The 20,702-nt window shown below is 39.2% G+C and overlaps 4 protein-coding genes across 14 annotated transcripts in view; 2 read left to right on the plus strand and 2 right to left on the minus strand.

Moving 5' to 3' along the window:
- The window catches only part of srpk2 (SRSF protein kinase 2), a 63,110-nt gene extending 59,745 nt beyond the window's left edge, over positions 1 to 3,365 (minus strand). For 3 of the 9 annotated variants that reach the window (XM_067501417.1, XM_067501408.1, XM_067501409.1), the window contains exon 1: positions 2,962 to 3,255. In XM_067501417.1, coding sequence (XP_067357518.1) covers positions 2,962 to 3,062 — 101 coding nt within the window. In that variant the 5' untranslated portion in view covers positions 3,063 to 3,255. Of the gene's footprint in view, positions 1 to 2,961; positions 3,257 to 3,276 lie in introns of those variants that run through there. The other 6 variants (XM_067501412.1, XM_067501416.1, XM_067501411.1 and 3 more) reach the window with 6 other exon arrangements.
- Positions 3,366 to 4,836: 1,471 nt separating this feature from the next.
- pus7 (pseudouridine synthase 7) lies at positions 4,837 to 13,448 on the plus strand. 3 transcript variants are annotated; one of them, XM_067501424.1, is made up of 18 exons: positions 4,856 to 4,997; positions 5,185 to 5,273; positions 5,886 to 6,188; positions 6,286 to 6,370; positions 6,633 to 6,749; positions 6,845 to 6,989; positions 7,480 to 7,497; positions 7,812 to 7,923; positions 8,090 to 8,167; positions 8,249 to 8,377; positions 8,990 to 9,115; positions 9,210 to 9,271; positions 9,366 to 9,526; positions 10,233 to 10,359; positions 10,911 to 11,012; positions 11,290 to 11,419; positions 11,515 to 11,606; positions 12,343 to 13,448. In XM_067501424.1, exons 3-18 carry the CDS (start codon positions 5,896 to 5,898, stop codon positions 12,477 to 12,479), a joined length of 1,914 nt encoding a protein of 637 aa, XP_067357525.1. In that variant the 5' UTR covers positions 4,856 to 4,997; positions 5,185 to 5,273; positions 5,886 to 5,895; the 3' UTR covers positions 12,480 to 13,448. The 3 variants fall into 3 exon arrangements, with proteins under 3 accessions (XP_067357524.1, XP_067357527.1, XP_067357525.1); XM_067501423.1 differs by lacking the exon at positions 5,185 to 5,273 and having other exon boundaries at positions 4,837 to 4,997; XM_067501426.1 differs by lacking the exons at positions 5,185 to 5,273; positions 7,480 to 7,497 and having other exon boundaries at positions 4,837 to 4,997.
- Positions 13,449 to 13,842: 394 nt separating this feature from the next.
- Positions 13,843 to 15,254, minus strand: LOC137125643 (endonuclease domain-containing 1 protein-like). The gene is made up of 2 exons (XM_067501433.1): positions 14,925 to 15,254; positions 13,843 to 14,846 (listed from the first exon to the last, which is right to left on the minus strand). The coding sequence occupies exons 1-2, from the start codon at positions 15,216 to 15,218 to the stop codon at positions 14,241 to 14,243; spliced, it is 900 nt and encodes a 299-aa protein (XP_067357534.1). The 5' UTR covers positions 15,219 to 15,254; the 3' UTR covers positions 13,843 to 14,240.
- Positions 15,255 to 18,676: 3,422 nt separating this feature from the next.
- Positions 18,677 to 20,498, plus strand: aplnr2 (apelin receptor 2). The gene has a single exon (XM_067502154.1). It carries the CDS (start codon positions 18,890 to 18,892, stop codon positions 20,303 to 20,305), a length of 1,416 nt encoding a protein of 471 aa, XP_067358255.1. The 5' UTR covers positions 18,677 to 18,889; the 3' UTR covers positions 20,306 to 20,498.
- The last annotated feature ends 204 nt before the right edge of the window (positions 20,499 to 20,702 follow it).

The following is a 20,702-nucleotide window of genomic DNA, read 5'->3' on the forward strand; positions in this document are numbered from 1 at the left end:
ATGTTACTCTCACTCGCATAACTACAGATCAGATAACTGTTTAACTTAAAACTGCTTTTAAATCTAAGAGATAAACTATGGTTTAGAGACAGGGCCTAGCTCTATTAACATAACATTAGCTGATGCAATTTAAAATTTGGTTAGTTTTAGCCTATTATTTGCCCTTAAACATTTGATGTTTGATGTTTCATCCCTAATTCTTGCTGGGAATTTGTCAAGCAAAAAACAAAAAACAATAAAGCACTGATTTTATTTGCCCTCGCTTTCTAAGCATCTTCATTGACTGCACTTGTCAGTGTAGTACTACAGTAGTACTTAGTAGTAGTCATAGTTGTAGTACATGACAGCAGCAAAATGTCTTGCAGCAGCGTTTCCTTTCAGCTGATTTCCTGTTATTCCATGTCTATTTATATTGTTGTGGTTTATAAACATATTAGATTGTTGGTCATTTCCTGTGCTATTACCAAAGGTTGGAAGACTATAAAATCAATGTTTAAGAATTTATAATATATATATAAGGCTTTAATATAAATGATCAATGAAGCATCACTAAGTCCTTCTCTAAGCATCAAGCATGTGACCACAAGTGAAAGTCACTCTTCTTAGCTTAAAGTGAGGCCCTTGCAACATGTATCTTATTGCTCAAACAAGAAATTCATGTTACTCTGGTCGCATTTATTCAATAACCGCCAATAGGCAATTCTTTGGGGTGTCCTGACAACCAAGTGCTTAAAGTGCATACACACTGTCACCAGCTTGATTCCATCTTTAACAAGCATAGACACGTCACACGCCCATGGCGAAAATGCCAAGAAAGTCAAGTAAAGACATTTTCATGACATGCTGTTAAAAATGATAATTTTTAAAAATTATCATTTTTAACAGTACTTTAAAGTGATCACTTTAAAGTGATTAGATTAGATGGGCTATTATCAAAATCCCTCATGGAATAATTTCAAAATATGCACCTCAAGCCGCCCTGCCATGGGGCTGGCACTACAGTTACAAAGGCATTTAAAAAAGATAGAATTTAATTTATCTTTTAGATAAACTAACTCTTTATCCAGCGTATATATAGTATATATGCTGCAATGTAAAAGATAAAATAATCACACAGAGCCTACAGTTAGAGTAACTGTACGAACGTTACTTTGCTACAGATTCCAGTTCAATTAGTCAACCTGAGTGTCTGTGGCTCTGCTGCTGACCAAGCATTTCTCACCTATGTATTCTCTCGCACAATATTTTATGTTTTTAAGTTAAAATGTCATGTTTTTGTCACTTGAAATTTTGTTTTGTATGTAACCATAAATAGTGGGGGTTTGTCTTAACTGTGTGGTGAAGTTGAAGTTTCATAACATGGTCAATAAAATTCTTAACTTTGCCTAAGAAATTGGGACAGATGTTTTTCTACATTACCTGGTTTTTACAAAGAACCGCGATTATAATAATTATATATATATATATATATATATATGTGTGTGTGTGTGTATATATATATATATATATATATATATATATATATATATATATTTATGTATATTTATATATATATCTGCTAATAAGGAGTTGTTTTAATGTATTAAAAAATGTAGCAAATTAAGGTGCATCAAAACACTATAAAAAAATAAACTGTGCCCCTCACAGCTTCTGTGATGTCTGGAAATGTCTTGTTTTTTCAACCAGCAGCTTAAACCCAAAGACAATTATTTTAAGATATTAAAAAAAAAGAAATATCAGGCAATTTTCTGTTCGTTTTGCTTGAACAATGGCTACAATTTGGGACTGTCAGAATCATTGCCTATGATTTTTTAGATTAACTTTCTCCTTTTTTCCACAACGAGGAGATTAATAAAAAACTAAATAAAAACGGTTTCAGACCTGTTGTGTATCCCATCATACACTAGACATCAGTCGGAGAATAAACAAGACACCAGGGGCGCTACTTAAGTTTTTGATATTTATAAAATTTAACCACAGATATAGCAAAATGTTTTCATGTTATATTGGAATAACTTGATTTAGGTGCAGACATTTTTGCACCCGTGTGTTAGATCTGTGTTTCAATGTGCAGGTGGAATTCCAGTACATTCCAGCACCTGGCTGGTACCCAGCAGCCCCCTAGGGTGGTCGCATGGTTGGTATCACCTAACTGATGCCTTCTTCGTCTGCTGCTGACGTCGGTCCAATAGCATCATGCCATGAAATAAGCCCCATCTCTCTTCTCTGCCTCTACTCCAATTCTCATGCACTTTAAAGAGCCACTGCGCTGCTCGTATTCGCCATCCCGCTGCCTGCAAACACTTACACCGGGCAAATCATGCTGAAATAACTGTGCATCGTCCCTGTAAGACCGCCCAGAACAACCAAAGCAACACACTCTCTCTCTCTCACACACACACGCAGACACACACAACCACCAGGGAACAACGCTCTAACAGATTCAAGAAAAGTTACATAATCAGACACCATGTGAGAGATTCATAAATAAGCTTCAGTGATTTACTCATCCGTCTGGTGAAGCTGCTGCTGCTACTACTACTACTTCATGGGGGACAAGGGGACGACCTGTCAAAATCTGTTAGAGATTTTGCAGTCCTCAGTCCAAAATAAATCAATCATCACCCCTGAACAGGCAATAACCGAAGAGCTGTGGTTGCAACAGTTGCTGGAAACAGTAGCTAGGCAGCCATGTGTGGACCTTATCCTCCTGAGACCCAGTCTGGGTCCTGTAGCATAAATGGCAACTTCTCATGCTGTACAGCAGCCTGTCTGTGGGACGGAAACACACGCCTTTAGCCATATGTGCGCACAGTCTACCCCGCCGACGCACCGGCAGCAGCGCCGGCGTCACACAGAGGGGGACCCGCTGTCAACAAGCCAAACCCCGGCGAACAAACAAACCCCTCACCTCCACTCTCACTACGTCGCGCAGTCCCTTACCGACGCCGCCCCGCTTACCTCCGATGGTGACCCGTTTTGTCTTTCTTCCCCTTCGGCCTCCTCTTTCTGGCCTGGATGGCCATGACTGCCGGGTTGAGGTTACGTTTATCCACGGGCATGACCGACGTCCGAGTCCGGTGAAGGTGTAGGAGTAGTTACGGGGAGAGAGAACAAACACACATCATCAGGAGAACGCTGGCTGACACGGGGCATTTTGCGTCGTTTAGCGTGCCTTGGTAGGCTTACTGCACGGAATAACTTCCGCCACATTTAATTTTAAATTCTCGCAAAAGTGATGCAGCAGATCCGTGTTACAGGCTCAGGGAGACTTACCTTTCCTAGAGCTCATGTTTCCTCCTCTTCCCCTCAGCAGCAGCGGGCAGCCAGAATCTCTCAGTCCCACTCTCTCTCTCTCTCTCTCTCTCTCTCTCTCTCTTCTCTCTCTCAAACACACATATACACACACATTTCCCTCTCTACCCTTGGATGACACGCGCTCCCTCTGCAGTTTGAAGCGGGTGTCGCGTGCCGTAGACACCCGCGCCACAAGTTTCTGTTTGTGCACACATTTGTAAATATATGTTCATACTTTTTAGCATTTTTCCTAAATAATGAAGATAATATTTTTTATTATTTCCCGAAGTCTTTCACTCAAATATATATATTTCAATATTTCAACACACATTACCTAAGTAAAAATATAAATGCAGTTTCTTCAAATTTAGTATTTTTTGCATTGCATTCTGTTATTTTTAAACAAGGAAATATTTGATACATTTTTTCACCACTGTGCATTTCCAACTTTAATTAATCAACAATATGTAATGTTGATTATACTTGGCTTGATAATTAACTACAATTTAAAAATTCTGATTACACATTTTTTATTAAAATATGTAATATATCCAGCCTTAACTAAGGTACTTTTTTACAGTATATTTTGAAAATAAAATGTCTTTATTAATCAAACTTTAGATGCTTTTTTTCTTACAGTGTTACACTTGGTTGGGGAGTTTGTTTGTATTGCTGTCTATAGCCCACTCTCTGTTTATGACATGTTGTTGAGTTTTTGACTTAGATTCTGATTATCTGATCTCATCTTCACTTTTTCATTGTGCTCATAAGCTCCGTTATATATACAGTTTTCCAATACACGACTGAGAATTGGACTTACTCGAAAAAAGTGTATGAAATGTTAAGTTACCAATTTGTCACAGTATCAAGCTCCACAATTTTTTAAAAAAACTCATACCTCGTGAAAAACATGGTAATCTTTACCTGACCTCTATTCCTAATCCACCTGCACAGACAGAAAAGCAGACATGAATAGTCAAAAGGAATACAGGCACAGAATCAGATTTAGTGAAACTGGATCTGTGCACATTCAATCGTGTACAAGCTGATCTACCTACTGTGTATTTATGTACTCACCTTCATTTGTTCTAGTACTCTACAACAAGCAATCCCATAATGTCCTACTTTGAATTGGGCCAATTTGCATAACATATCAGGTACTTTGAGCCTATTTTTATCAGTGCAGCACTGTGAAAGTCCCAGAATAATATTATAGCTTTGTGTTTGCTGTTGCTTGGGCCTGATTACGTTAGAGCTCTCAATTTATGGTCCTTCTTTAAGTGTATGTCTTTTTAAAATTATTTTAATAGACAACCATCACCTTAAATGTATTTTTTTCTTGTGATACTTCCGGGTAACATTTGATGACACTGTTGCCACCTGGACTACAGAAGGAGCAAATCTACCCACAGAATGATCCCCATATATTGGATGATTACCATTAATATACTATTAGCAGATGAAAAGCGCATGCGCGAAAACTAACTTTTCAGCAGCATACTTAGGTGTTAGATTTTATTTTCCTTGCTGAGTGATTCATCTGTTTTAGTAGAGCATCTGTGGCTCCTGTTGGCTGCACGTTAGTGTAATGTTCACAGCGGGAGGACCTTTGAGGAGGATCTGTTTCCGGTATACATACGCGCACGTGAGAAAAGCGAGTGTTGTCCAGACTTTCGTGAACATCAGTGCACGTACACAAGGTAAATGGAAACATTTTGGTTGAACTAGTGCACGCTTGCTTGTTTTACGCCAGGCTTTTAGCTTAGTTTTGCTGCTAGAAACCGTTAGCCTTAGTTAGCGATGTTTGCTAGCTATTTGATGACCGTGCAAATGTCGTAACGCTAGCGGCTTCAGAATTATTAACAGTATGTTTGTTATGTCTTTTAGTGCCTCTGTCAGGCTCGGTTCGCTTCTGTTAAAGACTTTTTTAGAGGCTGGGAGACAGGAGGTTAGGCGCTACCTCACTTTTACAAACAGTAAGTCAGTAGCGTCGGTTTAGCATTGATTCATCCATGCGGACACTGTAGTACATGTACACAGAAAAGTAGCATTACTGTAGTAATGTAACGCTATTAACAGCTGTGTTTTGAGTTGCAATTTTGCGATGCAGTCTTTCCATCGACATTGTGCTGTGTCACAGGGCAACTTTAGCATAAATTATATTATTTACAAGATTATTATTTCTCAGCTCTTAAGTAAAAACTGTCAGAAAGGTGTTAATTCGAGTATGTGTTTATTATCTAGGTCATAGTGGGTGGAGGAGTCTTGCTGGAGTGCAATGTCCAGGTGGTTCTAATGTTTTTGCCAATCTATTTAAAATGAATGAGGGCCCTAAAACATTAGACCCACCTCCTATTCTAATGAAATGCACCCCAGTACAGTTCCACCATTCACTATAACCGCAATAATAAAATGTTAGTAAAAATATTATTCAGGCAGTGAGTGATGGTTTCAATTCAGTTACATGTCACTCAAGTGAGGCAAATTATGTACCACACGTGTTTTATTGTTTTAAAAAAAGTGATAACTAAGTCTTTCAGATAGCCAGGAATAATTCTTGCATTACTTTTGTGCACCTGTTTTCCAAGTTTGACCCTGATGGCTGAAGTAGAGCCTGTGCTGGTGGCTGTCCTAGCCGGAGAAAAGAGAGGATGTCCAGAGGATGAGGAGAAAGACACACCATCAAAGAAACCAAGAGTTGAGAGTGATCAGGAGAATGAAGGTCTTCCCCACCAAGATGAGGAGGAGTGCCTTGAGGGGGAAGCAAATGATGGAGAGGAGGATGGGGAGACCTTTGCTGATATGATGAAGCATGGCCTCACTGAGTTAGATGTGGGCATCCTGAAGTATGTCAGTGACCATGAGGGCTTCTCAGGAATCCTTAAGGAAAGGTTGGTTTTCAAGATTCACTAAAGAGACCTCATTGTTTCCCTCAATATGATCCAGTCTGGTCTGTTTAACAGGTAATTTATTTTGGTTTGCTCTTAGATATTCTGATTTTGTGGTGCATGAAATCAACAAACAAGGCAAGATAGTGCATTTAGATGATCTTACGATCCCTGCAGATGCTGAGGTAAGACATCAAATTACATTTCATCCTTGTCACTTTTCTCTATTGTTAAACCTTTACTTTGTGGGTAGTTCTAGAAGTTGACTGTAAACAAAAGATTCACACATAAAATGTATAAAAATGGTGATAAAGATCATAGAGTTAAATGTAATCAAAACAGTTTTAAAAACTGTAGTAAGGGAAACCTTAAATTGATTTCCTCCTGACCTGCATTAAGTCAGATAATGCTTTCAATGGTTTTTGTTTTGTGTTTTGTCTATGTTAGGAAGTCCCAGAGGCTCTGGAGCAGCCAAATGAATCTGATATCCTGACAGAAGAGCAGAAAAAGCAGCTTGGGGAGCTTCAGCTCTTCAAGAATAAAGAGGGCAGTGTTTCCATTGAAGTGGGTTTTGATTTCTCTATAATTTTATGAGGGCACCTAAAAGTCATTGTAAGTTTTATGGAATGTCCTAACCCCCAATGCTTTAACATATGTAGGTGATTGATGATACAAAAGAGAAACGGACACTGGTCCACAAAGCCATCAAGACTCAGTTTCCTGGTCTGGAAACAAAAACAGAAGAGAAGGATGGTCAGAAGTTTATAGTGGCGTATCACACTGCTGGAAAGAAAGCTCTAGCAGGTATGTGGAAAGCAGACAGACTCCGATTGCTGTCTTTAAAAGAGTTCTTAACCAATAGATGAATTTAACGCCCAAATAAAGTTTTTATTGCATGTCCTTATTTATGTTTGCTACTCTACTTCAGTGCATGTTGTCTCAGCTGAATTACAGAGTAGTAAAATATGCATGCACATGTGTATTTGCATGCTAAATAAACCTGCATGAATAGGTTTAGATTTTAATGAGTCTTTAAACTAGCATTTGTTCGCATTGGATTATCAAAGTTACTGGCTCAGTTGGTTACACTTTAAAAACATTAAGGTAGCAGTGACACATTATCACAGTGCCCTAAAAAGACCCTTCACTCATGTTGCATAAACCATTTAAATACCACACTTCACTCTCAGGCCCATGCATGTGATCTCACCTTGACAACTCAACACATAGTCAATAAGAATATTTTTTCTAGTAACATTATTCTATCCTCCTTCTGCTCTTCTCTGGTGGATAGAGGTCAAAACAGCTACAGGTAAGAACCAATTCTCCGCACAGCATAGAGGAAGGGGTTTAACTCACATATAGTAGGGTGTGGTAACAAGAAACTGCTGAAATGTTTGATGGAATTTGCAATTACAATTTAAATGTATTTCCTTTCTTTTTTGCAGTGCAGGGATTGACTATACCAGTCAAAATTAACTTTACTTACTAAGCATTTTCAAAGAATTTTGAACAAGTTGTTTTCTTGAAAGTCTCTTATGTATATTTTGGAAATATGTAAATTATTTGACCCAACATTTTTTACTCAGTAATGTAGTGCAGTCTTTTTTTCTGTCTCCGTAAAAGCCCCAAGGAAACACTTTTGGCCCAAAAACCGTGGCAGTTTCTGCCACCTTGTGCTGTACAAAGAGAACAAGGACACCATGGATGCCATCAATGTGCTTTCAAAGTTCCTCAGGTGTGATATGAGCACCTTATTATTTTTATTAGTAAAAAAAAAATGTTAGTAAAATAAAAATCTTTTTTTTAATACAAAAAACTTAACAGCATTTACCTAATGAAATGATTGTAGTTGTTAAACTATGACTATGTTAAAGTATTGTATGATGATACATGTATTTTAGACTCAGACCCAATATGTTTTCCTACATGGGAACCAAGGATAAGAGGGCCATCACTGTGCAAGAGATTGCTGTGCTAAAGTGAGTTTGTGATCCAGTAAGCAAAATGATTCAAACTGTTCTATTCTTTGGTGTTTGAAACATTTCTATTTGTCCACTCAGGATCACAGCTGAGAGGTTGGCTCACCTTAACAAGTGCCTCATAAACCTCAAAGTGGGAAACTTCTGCTACAAGAACCATCCTCTAAAGCTGGGGGAGCTGCAGGGAAATCACTTCACCGTGGTCATCAGGTCAGCAGATGAGAACAGATGTTTCACATGGCTTTTATTCATGTGCATTACAGCCCATGGTAGTTATCTGTAAACTGGAGCCATTATTCCTTATGCTTACAGTTGATGTGAATACAAAATGACAAAACAGTTGAAAGAATAAAATAAAAAGACCAGTCATTAATTACGTTTTGTCATGATGGCTTATTTGCAAAAATGTGCCGTCATCATCAGTCTCCAAAAATGCACGTCACCAAGGTGATGATGTATATGTTGTATTCTAATCATCAAACTCATCTGAAATAACCATTGATATCAATACAAATTTTGTTACTAATAATGACGGAAAGCTTAGTGTTTATCACTGTTACTCTTCTACTTGATTCCAAGTATTATTTAATCCACCTTTACTAGCGTGTTTATACACAATTCATTAGCAAGATCAGGTCAAAAGTCCTACGGGTGTTAAAAATCTTAATCTCTTTCATGTAGTATTGTGATTTTGCTTCTAGCCTCTACTACTTCCACTACTAAAACTCTTTTAGGCCCACTGTGTCCAGTCTTGTCTTGTTTATTTAGCATTACTCTGGACAACTCTCACCATTTGTATTTGTTGACATATTTTTGTATCAGGAACATCTCAGGAACAGATGAACAGGTCCATCAGGCCCTGACATCTCTCAAGCAAACAGGCTTCATCAACTACTATGGGATGCAGCGCTTCGGCACCACAGCTGTTCCTACACAACAAGTTGGCCGGTAAGGTCATAATATGGAGACAGTGGAATAAATTTTGACAGGTTGGTAGGACTTGACTGCAAAATTGTTGGTTTTCTCATTTTGTTCGTGACAGGGCCATCTTGAGAAATGACTGGAATGAGGTGATGGATTTGATTCTGAAACCTCGTCCTGGAGGTAATAAACTATTGTGCCAAACTTTTTTTCTTGTTTCTACAAAGTGTTTCCAAAGTAATTCAGCATTTTTCCTAACCTTTATTGCTTTCCACAGCTGAGAAAGAATTCCTGGTCCGTTGCAGGGAAGAGTGGGCAAAGACTCAGGACCCAGAGGCAGCACTGAAAAAGCTGCCCAACAAGCGCTGTGTGGAGGGGCAGCTGTTACGAGGCCTGTCTATGTATGGCAAGAAGAACATTGTCACTGCCTTTGGACTGGTTGGTTTTTGACTAATAATATTTAATTAGGATGAAAATAAGTATGAGAAAATAATCCCATACAAAAGATGTAAAACTTTTATTTATTTATTTATTTATTTTGCAGCCATTCAAAGAGCTCTAACACAGATACTGCTAAATTATCAAAGTAAAACTAGGGTAATAGTTAGAAGGCGCTACAGTGCTTTAGCTTTTCAGCTCTAGCTTTTTTTGTCTTTACAGAATTCGGTTGTATCGTGCTTTTAGGGGGGCCTGGTGGCTCAGTGGAAGAGCATTGGCAGGGCGAACCAGGTGTGGCCACCTTGGTGCCGGTCCCGAACCCGAATAATACGGGCGGGTTGCGGCAGGAAGGGCATCCGTTGTAAAAACACACCCAAATCAACGTGTGGACACATTCCACTGTGGTGACCCCTGAAGGGACAAGCCGAAAGCCGTTGATGTTTGCTTGGATTGTTTTTTTAGCCACTAATGTAGCTTTTTTAGCAGAGATGAGGAGCAACTCACTTCTTTTTTACTCGACTCCCTCACATTTCTTTTGTTTAAGCAACGCTGGCTCAAGAAGACCTACAAGACCTAAAGTACATTTAGTAAATTCTCAGTGGGTTAACACATTTGCTGGCTGTTTATTTATATCCAGCAAGACAAGCTTATGTTCTCTCCAATAGCTTTTTGCTCTTTATTTATTTATTTATTGTTTCTTTTCCAGATCCCCCGTAACAACCGTCTGATGTACATCCACAGCTACCAGAGCGTAGTATGGAACACCATGGTGAGCCGCAGAATCGAAGCCTTTGGCCTGAAGCCTACGGGAGGGGATTTGGTGCTCAAAGGAAGTTAGTAGTTCATGTTTTCTTCTAGCTAGAGGATGAGTTAAACATTTGGGGGAAATGTGCTTATTTGCCTTCTTACTCCTGGGGGAAAAAATGCATAAATTATAATTGTATGCTTAATTTCTTGAGCAGACGGATCCGAGTAGACTTAGCCAGCATAGCTGTTTTCACATTTCCAGTCTTTGTTCTAAGTTAAGGTCTGCCTGTTGTAACTCCATATTTCTCATACAGACATGAGTGGTATCAATCTTGTCATATAATTGGATTCCTGTAAATGTCAAACTGCTGCTCAATCATAGTTTCTTTAAAAGAAGTTACAAATTTACATTTAAATGCACCAACATTTGAAAATCCTTTGTTTGAAGTCTTTAAAAGCCGCCAGATAGTAGTACTGCCAAGACCTCAGCCTGACTGGTACAGCTTTTAACCAATTATTTGTATAATTTAAAACCAATAATAACTCATTTAAAACACATGTAATGTCATGGAATTTCAGTACATCATATTTTCAGCCTTGTGATTTAATGAAGAAATTGCTGTTTACTTTAATGAAGCCACAGCCCATGTGCTGTCTGCAGAGGAGGCAGAGAGTCACTCCATCCACGACATAGTGATGCCACTTCCTGGGTTTGACGTCATCTACCCAACTCACCACGGTAAATAGTTCTGTGTGTTAATTAGTTTCATGTTGCATCCAAGGATTGCTGTGAAAACGGTTGCTTTACCCCTTATGTGCTTGAAAATAGTGACACCTTATTTTTATGTTTTGTTTGTTTATTTATTAAGCTACACACACACACACACACACACACACTGAACAGGTTTAAACCATGTCAGCCTAATGGGCACAAATCAGTATGCCATAATCACCGATAACAAATAAATAAATATTTTTTAGAAACTTTCTGATAATGTTTTGTGTGTTTTGATCAGTGGGTAAAGGATACAGAGAGCTGCTTGCTGCAGATGGGCTGGACATCGACAACATGAGACACAAAGTGAAGGACTACTCTCTGGCAGGAGCCTATAGACGAATCCTCATCAGACCTAGTGATGTCAGCTGGTTAGCAGGCCTTTCAGTGCATACAGTGAAATACACTGCAGGTTAAAATGTTGCCAGCCATTGGTATGAAATGGTGTGCTGTCTGTTTCATGTAGGGAGGTGATTCACTATGATGACCCCCGGATCTCACTGGTGCACACTGATTTTGAGAAACTAGAGAACAAACCTGCACCAGTCTTCAACAAAGGTAAATTCATTCTTGAACCATCTTTAAAGTGCTATTAAACTGTATACATGTATGGACACAAGAGAAAGACTGGCCTAATGTTAATCAGTTAATATTCAGTTAAAAGTTAGGGGATTCTTCCATATAGCAGAGAGGAAATGACCGAGAGAGAGATTTCAAATAGGTCCGTGGCCTCTCTAGGATGTTGTGGTTCATAGTGTAGGCCCGAGTTTGAGCAACCAATTATTTACTGATGCTCTGAACTGTTTTGTTATTATAGATTATTAAAAAGACTGTATTTGACCTTGGGACACAGCTGAGTTGAAATATCATTTATGAATATATCTAGTGCACACATCTGAATTCAACAGGGGTTTTAAAAAAGAGGGGCTGACTGCTGCCTATTTGTACTTACAAACGAACATTTCTGAGATATATCCTGTTGTATAATAAAAGCCAGAAATATTGAAACGAGGCTTGCAATCTGAGTTGTCATTTACATTTTGAATTTTTGAAAAAACATGAAAAATACTTGATTCCAGCATCTTAATTATAGGCTAGAAATATAATGTAATAACTGAGTTGTGCCATTTTTCTCAAAAACAATGAAAATATCCTCAGAATAGTTAATAGGCAATTACATTTTTTCAATGAATTAACCAGGTAATGGACTGATTGCTGTAGCTCTGGCAGTTTGACATTCTACTTCCTTTCTGTAAAATATCTAATTAAACGGTTTCTTTTCTTTATCCATCAGAGGGGAAGTATCGCGCTCTGCGGATGGAGTTTTCTCTGCCTCCGTCAACCTATGCTACCATGGCAATAAGAGAAGTTCTCAAGTTGGACACTAGCATCAAAAAACAGACACAACTCAACACCACCTGGTTCAACTGAGACCAAAACAAACTCTACTAAACAGGCCTGATGCTGTAGGCTGCTAAGCACCTGTATACTGTGTACCTACTGTTGTGAGTGTTTTATCTGTCTGTGAGAGTGTGCGCTTGGGTTCGGTGTGAATCCAAATGTTAATTCTTTGAAGTACAAAGAGAACCAATTCAGCTTTTTTTTAATTATTATTATTATTATTATTATTATTATTATAATTATGTTTTTATTTGGGCTTAAACATTTCTGTGCTGCAGTGACTCATCATAATTAACAATGATTTCAGTGAACCGAAACTTGGGCTTTTGTTTTTTAACATTAAACTCAAAGAAAATTAAAAATGTTTAAAGGCTGAGTTTACAGAGTTTGAACATTGTCGAGGTGGTGCCATGTTTTAATTTGGTTTCCTTTTATATTTTGAGGGTTTTAGCCACAGTTTTGCATTCTAAAGACATATTTCTTTCCCTAATTGGGTAAACGGTGTCTCCCTCTACTGGCCATATGAGCTTAGTGTCTTTCCAATGGAGGATCGAAAATGTATTTTGCTTTCAGATTGCTGCTGGTCAGAACAGGAGCTGTGGAGCTAACCATCTGTCTCTGTGGCTTATGCCAGCTGGCAGGATGCAGCTGCCCACTCAAACTAAATGTGGTTACTAATCATATCCTTCACCCTGGGGCTATGTCTGCCCTCGGGCTTGGGTCATATCTGTATTTTAATGCTCTAAGCCTTTTTGTAACTGTGGTCTGCTGTACTAAAACACAACCATCATTTTTATTTTTCTATCCCTCTTACTTTAGTTGTCCGCCTTTCGTGGCACAGTTAAATGTAAACAAAAGGTCTCCAACAAGAATACAGATCAAAGTAATGGGAACTAACTTACTTCTCAAAGAACTAAGACAAAAAAACAGCTATAATATAAGATGATATATTCATATACTCTTAAATACCATAAAAATTAAATAAGTTTGGATACCGGCCTTTGTCCTTTCTGTGTTTTACTAAGAGATGTCTGAAGTGTAGTAAACTGATGGAGGATGAAAGTTAAAATGTAAAACTGTTGATCTAATCTGTCTATGCTAACAAAAGGCCTATAGAGGCAGGTGCAGTTCCCAGTAATCAAGTTCTGAGATAAAGTCAATGGAGAGTACAACCATGTAGGCAGTGTTTTTTTGTTTTGTTTTTTTACAGTGACTTTAATATTTACAAAACACAATTTGTATAATAATCAATGCTGGGAGCAAATAGGAATTTTGTTGTCAACTTGTACTTAATTACAAAGGAGGTTATTGTTTTTATAGAGCTTTTCAAACCGCATGTATTACAAAATCTGAGCCCAAATGTCAATTAGTAACTTTTTGGAGCATTCACTGCTTTTGAGTCTTTTTTTTTTTTTTTTTTTTTTTTTTACAATTACGCTCAGAAAAAAATGCAAGTAGACCCTTTAACCTGTCTGCATACAGGCGGTCGAAGTGCTGAGAACATTTCAGGCCCAAACAAAACAAAAACTGATGATTGTTTATTAGTGTTTTTGAAATAAGACATTTTAAATCAGCATTCAAGCTTTAACTTAGCAATTATGTGCAGCTAAATTTTACAATGGAAATTGAAGTTACGTAAGTGGTCAACAGACATTATTTAGCCGGACAAAATTTTGACTAAATCAATGAAAATTTATTTGAGGTTAAGGATTCCTAATTAATCGCTAACTATGGCATGTCAATGACAATGTATATAGGAACTTGAGCAAAACTGATCCTCTGATCATCTTTTCAAGGCAGGTGTGAGGCTCTGTTTGCACTACCAAGAGGCATACAGTTGTCATAGAAGATCTGGAAAGAGCTGCTAACATAAGTTACCCTCTTGAGGAACTCTTCCAGCTGCTGCACGGTCATCTCCTGAACCTTATTATTCTCCCTGTCATTAAGGCCATAGGCTGCAAACGCAGGAAACTTTGAACGCTCCGAGAATGGTGCATTGTGGTCAAAATCAACGCAACAGTAAGCTGACCAGAGGTACGTGGGGATCCCCAGGCGGTTGATGTTGTTACGGCGGATCGTGTGCCCAGAGGTCGTGATCCCAGTGACCATGTAGGCAGTACCGCGGCAGTAGTTGTTGAGCCTCCTGCGGATGATGTGCTCGTGGTGTGCCCAGGGACCGATGTTGAACTCTCGAACCTGAGGAACCACATTCGTCAGGGTGTAGGTGGCCGCTTTGTCATCGGGGTCGGCCTGGTGCTCGTCTGGATTTAGTTGACCACGTTCAAACATCACAGTGTCTGAGTAGTCGTCCAGAACAGCCTGAACATCTTCAAAACTCTTGTGAACCCTTTCTGAAGGGAACTGCTCCATCTCTCTGGAGCCAGACAATGTGGACAGCTGCCAGAAATAAGCATTGCGGTTAATGAAAACAAATTACTGTTTAGAGCATTATTCCTCCCCTAAACTACTACTTACCTGAGGTTCATACATCCAGGGAACATAAACTTTCTTAAAGCCATCAGAGCGCTTGAAGGTGTACGCAGAATAAATAGGGATGTGGTTGTAAGTGTCGTACAGAGTCACGAACCGTGGCTTCCCTGCATAGAACTGGCAGATCTTTTTAAAAGGCTGCTCATCGAGACCCCTAGGTTGCGTCCCCATGTACAGGAACTGTTTACACTCAGGGGTAAAGTGTTCCTGCACCTCTCCTCCTGCCATCACGATGAGAAGCAGACAGACGAGCGCTTGATCTGTTGTGTACACCATCATGACCAGAGGTGAGAGCGCATTTAATCCCTTTGAAACTTCCCTTTCAAATGGACTTTGCCTTTACTGCAGCTTCATCTCAGCTATATTATGCAAATTCTTATCTTTTTTTCCCTTACACGAGTAGCCAATCCATTGCCGTAGTTGAAAAGCCATTAACAATCCCGGTGGCTGATCTGAAATGCCCTGCACACCCTGACAGGAGTTTTTTTGTGTTTTTCAGGGAAATTTTTGGTTATAGCAAAAAATGATGATTGTTATTTGCATTTTGTAAGTTAGGTTATCATTTTGGGTGTATTAGTCAGCAAATCTGATTTACTTAACTAATAAAGCTGTTTCTGGCGTTAAGCAAACCGAATGGTTAGTTTAAGTTATGGAAGGGACACAATGTACAGTCGTGAAAAAAATAAGGACACCTCATTAAATATTCAGTTCTTTATTTGAAAAAACTTCACATTTCAATGTCTTATCTTGTTATTTATTTATCCCTGGAAAATAAAGTCATTTAATTGCAAACAAAAAACCTTGTTTTACTCATTAAGCAAAAGATATTAACCAAAATGATTTTTTTTTTAACTGAGGAAAACGTTAGGACACTGTGCCTCCTAATAGCTAGTGTTACCCCTTTGGCTGAAATAACTTAATTGAGATAGATGCTTATTGTAGCCATCTACCAGTCTGGGCTTTGACTCAACCATTCCAGGACTCTAACTTTCTTAGTTTTTAGCCAGTCCTTGGTGGATTTCCAGGTATGTTTTGGGTCATTGTTGTAGGGTCCAGTTCTGCTTCAGCTTTAATTTAGAGATGGTCTCACATGTTCCTACAGCAGCCTGTGATACAGGGTAGAATTCATGAGTAATCTGATCTGACACACCTGTGTGGGATTCTAGCAATTTTAAAAAGCAATAAATGTGGGGGTGTCCTAATTTATTCCTCACTAAAAATAGCATTTTACAGAAAGTTTCAAAGGCTTTTCTTAAGTTTTGATTGTTTAGTTATATCACTTGAATCTCTCTGTATTGTTAAATATGATATTAGATATCCATAAGCTCAAAATATCAAAAGGAAACACACAGGCTTTCTTAAGATGTCCTCATCTTTTCACTAGCCTTTATAAGGGCAGTTTAAAAAAGATAAAGAAACAAATCTGGATTTCCGAGTTCTATTCACTTCTTTTTGCTGAACATTGGTTTAGAGACCAAGTTGAGTTACAGCACAATGTGCAGTTCTCTTGGTGTAATCCTGATTTGAAATCCTGCAGAGCCTCCTCCCCCCTATTCTTCCCCCCTGTGATGCTCCACATGCAGATTTCTCCTGAATGGAACGGTTTACTTTTGTTTTATTTTCCGTAAGTAAAGTTGTGTGCAATCAACTTTGTGTTTCATTGAGGGGGAAAGGCTGGAATGTTTTTGGAAATGTATGTCTCCATAGCAACAGGTTGATGGCTCTGTGACCTCTGCCCCTCTGGAAACAAACACTTCCTGTTTACTATTCGAGCTTCTTCACTATTTACACTGTAACCTACACACAATACTGAGCCATTCATCTATTGTAAATAATAAAGACGTATCTGTTATCTATTTATCCATCACCATATACCTAAACCTGTAAATGTACAGACCTAGAAAATTACAGAAAGAATGACAGGAAAAAAAAAGGTTAAAATGTCTCTAAATCATTTAACTATAATCATGAAGGTGACATCAAGATGACACACAGAACATCATTCTGACGCAGAAATGTAGCTGATGTATGAGAACAGTACACTACATGTACATTTCTTTCAGATATTTCCCTTATGTAAAAGTAGCAATACATAAATTTCAAGCTCTGCCTTCCAAATATTACTTAGATAAAAGTCATGGTATAGTAAAAACGTACTTTACTCTGCTATTAATATGTGGCATAATGAATGGAGGATTTTAATATTAATATAAAGTTCATTTTACATTGTGTAGGATGGTTTAATTTAAAATTTGTATAAACACTTATTCAATATACTATTATTCTTAAATTACCAGTAAGCAAAATATATAAAACATTTAAACCATTTTGTCTTTGTGATCTGTGGCACAGAATTCAAAGTTACTTTTCATCATGTTGGCTGAGGACACCAAAGTTTTTTTTATGTCTATTTAACATGATTGATTTTGGCTGATTTATGCATCCTGCCTTGGACTATGTTAATCTTTGCTGTATATTTTTAATACAGGTAATTTGCTGCAAATCAAGAAACGGCTCTTACACTCTGTCAAGTGTTAGCAAAGCTGTGTCTGTTAGGATCTGCTTTCAGCTGAAAATGTTCTTTTGCCATCAGGTTTATTAAGATCATTGGTTTAAAGGTCTTTTCAATGTATTCATGAAAGCTGTATCACATACATTCTGTGGGGGCCGTTAGATGTTTGTCCTCTGTGGGGGTTTGAGACATTTGAACAATGCAGAAACTGTGTGTTTGAACATGTGAGACAAGGAGAACAAACGTGTGTGCATTCTGATGTGTTTGTGTCTCAAGAATATGAGCAGCCTAGAGTATTGTGGGTATCTATTTGTGTGCCTGTTTGCGTGTCTCAGGCCTGTGTGTGTTTGCAGGGGACGTTATTGTGTCTCTTGGGAGGTATGTGTGTTTTCCTTGGGGGGTGGTATTTGCAGATCTTGTAACATTGCTGGGGTGGTCTGGTTTGTGAACAAGAGAAAGTTACTGCATGTGTGCATATGGATGGATGGATGGATAGCTGTGTGTGTGTGTGTGTGTGTGTGTGGTTTGAGGGCATTGCTTTATAATCAGAATTACGAAGAAGACCTACCTTCTTCAGCTGAGCAGATGTAGAAAGACTGGGAGCAGACAGGATAAGAGAACAGAGGCTGACGTTTGCTCCACAATGATCAGACAGGCTGGGGAAGTAACCTGAGGTGAGTGTCTTTCCATAGTTTTGTCATAATATCTCTCAGGACTGTGCCCAGTTAGAAGAACTATGCTTATTTAGAAAAACATTACTTGCACGCCACTGAGTAACTCTTTTATGACACTTTTCGGACTTTCAAATTTAGATTTTTTTTTTTACATAAGCATGTAGATGTAGAGTATTTGCAAGAAGAATTCAAATCATATCTTTTTTCCGAGAAGAGCTGCACTGAGCACTACTAATTAATAAATTTTTAAAACCAAAAATTCAGGACTGCAGTCTGCTGTTTTGTTTTTTTTTTCCATTTCTGCTTTTGCATAAGAGTTGATGCAGCATGTACAAAAATATTCACAGATTTGCACCCACTCTGGTGTTTTGTAAAACTCATGAACTTATTGGTGCCTGCAATGTCCGGCATACAGTTACACATAGTGTTTAATTGTTTGATAAAGCAGTGGGACATTAAACCAGTTAAAATGACATAAGATGACATTGTGGTAGTATTTGCAGGACTAAATTTCTGAACTAATCTGCATAAATGTTGATCTGTTGCTCAAAGAGGTGCATGTACACTTTATTCATTTTATTTTCACTTTCTTTTCAGAACATCAGAATCAAGGCACAGCAGGAGTGAAAGAGAACAAGGGACAATAGTTCCAAATCTCTGAAACAATCTTTTAGGTCCAGGAGTTCTTGCTTTTATTGTAATCACCAAACTTAGGAACCGTCATTGATTTTAATGGCAAGTCGTTTCATATAGAAACAAGGCAAATGGACATACAGATGTCAGACGCAGACCTCCAAGGCTCCCCTTCCCCTTCTCCATCTCCCCCTTCCCTCCTCCACTGCGATTACACAGACTGGTCTCCCTCCTACTCCATCATCCCATCAGTCTACCTGCTGGCCTTTCTGGTTGGTTGCCTTGGCAATAGCCTGGTGCTATGGGTCTACCTAGACCGAGTCGAGGGGAGAAGAATGAGAAATAGGGACAGAGGACAAACTCGAGGTAAAAGGTTCTGTTGCACCACCAGTCAGGAGAACATTAACAGAGCTCAACATGAGTCTTCTCCTCTGGAGAACAAAGGAAACGGTAGATTCCCCTTAGGACGAAGCTACAGATGTTCATCTCACTCCTCCGCCTCCTCGTCTTCTCTTCCTTCCATTCCTCGTCCCTCCCGCTCTCTGACCGAATCCCTAATAGCCAGCTTGGCCTTAGCTGACCTTTGCTTCCTTGTGACTCTCCCTCTGTGGGCAGTCTACACAGCCATGGGCTACCACTGGCCTTTTGGGCAACCCCTTTGCCAAATCAGTAGCTTCCTCACTGCTCTCAACATGTACGCCAGCGTGTTCAGCCTGAGCATGCTCAGTGTGGAGCGCTACTGGGTTCTCACTGGACGTCGCCAGTCCAGCCACCACACCCGGCAGAGCTACCCCAATCGGGCTTTGTGGATACTTGGGGGGATGTGGGTGCTGGCGGGGGTCCTGGCACTGCCTGGTTTGCTGCTGCGCTCTGTTCAGGAGCTGGAGCCAGATTCTGAGTCTAAAGATGAGTTTGGATCTGTCTTCCTCTCCTGCCAGATGGATTACTCCATGCTGATCGGGGCACAGCTGGAGGAGTCAGAGAAAGAGAGAGCTGAGATGTGGTGGGCAGCCGCCTTGAGTCTTAAATCAACTATACTTGGCTTCCTACTTCCTCTTGTCATCTTGCTGGTCTGCTACTGCTCATTGGCTCAGCTTCTCAGCAGACATTTTGGAAAGGGGCCTCGTCCTGACCGCAGGCGCCAGCGCAGACTCCTCCGGGTCATTGTGACATTAGTGATGGCGTTCTTTCTGTGCTGGCTGCCACTGCATATTAATAAGTCTGTGTCCATACTGCTGGAGTTTGATATAGTCCCATATTCCTGCTCTTTAGATCAGATTTTACTCGCTGCTCACCCCTATGTCACCTGTTTAGCTTACCTCAACTCCTGCCTGAACCCTCTCTTGTATGCAGCCTGTGATCCATCTTTCAGGAAGAGATGCAGAGCAGCTCTTCTGATGATGTGCAGGATGAGCAGAAGTGAGGAGGGAGCAAAAGATGACGGAGTGGAGGAGAAAGACAAAGGTGAAGGGAGCTCAACTGTTCCTACGGGAACGCAGCAGGAAACTGCACATGGGACAGAGGAGGAGATGGTGACTGAACGGTGAAATGTCACAGGAACCATGGCTAAAAATACAATAAGAGAACTGCCTATGAAAGAAAAACATTAACCCACTTAAATCTAATAATAATTCCTGCTTCAAATATACACATTTCCCACAGGAAAGATGCCTCCATTACACTGATTTGACCAAATATGTTCAGTTACACGATCTGTTTCTGCATTTTTTTTTTGTAATATTTCCCGACCTGTTTGTTGATTTGTGTTGCACTGTTTATATGTTTTTAATTAAAGTAAGATTTCTGTAAACTCATATTTGTCCCTTTGTTTGTTTAGTACTCCTTTATTACAAGAAAAGTACCTAGAAACCAAAAAAATAACAAAAATCCCAATGACACAAATGTCCTGTACACTTAGTAGGTGGCAGAGTAGTGGAGATTTTT

Source organism: Channa argus, chromosome 4 (assembly GCF_033026475.1).
Source record: "Channa argus isolate prfri chromosome 4, Channa argus male v1.0, whole genome shotgun sequence".
NCBI lineage: Eukaryota > Metazoa > Chordata > Actinopteri > Anabantiformes > Channidae > Channa > Channa argus.

What these genes read in the sequence shown, in the direction of transcription:
- pus7 (XM_067501423.1), top strand. Translation starts at nt 5,896, where the DNA reads ATGGCTGAAGTAGAGCCTGTGCTGGTGGCTGTCCTAGCCGGAGAAAAG. An exon ending in GTGCTTTCAAAGTTCCTCAG is followed by an intron (nt 7,924 to 8,089) that starts GTGTGATATGAG and finishes CATGTATTTTAG; the next exon opens with ACTCAGACCCAATATGTTTT. An exon ending in CATCTACCCAACTCACCACG is followed by an intron (nt 11,013 to 11,289) that starts GTAAATAGTTCT and finishes TGTTTTGATCAG; the next exon opens with TGGGTAAAGGATACAGAGAG.
- LOC137125643 (XM_067501433.1), bottom strand. Translation starts at nt 15,218, where the DNA reads ATGATGGTGTACACAACAGATCAAGCGCTCGTCTGTCTGCTTCTCATC. An exon ending in CCTGGATGTATGAACCTCAG is followed by an intron (nt 14,847 to 14,924) that starts GTAAGTAGTAGT and finishes TATTTCTGGCAG; the next exon opens with CTGTCCACATTGTCTGGCTC.
- aplnr2 (XM_067502154.1), top strand. Translation starts at nt 18,890, where the DNA reads ATGGACATACAGATGTCAGACGCAGACCTCCAAGGCTCCCCTTCCCCT.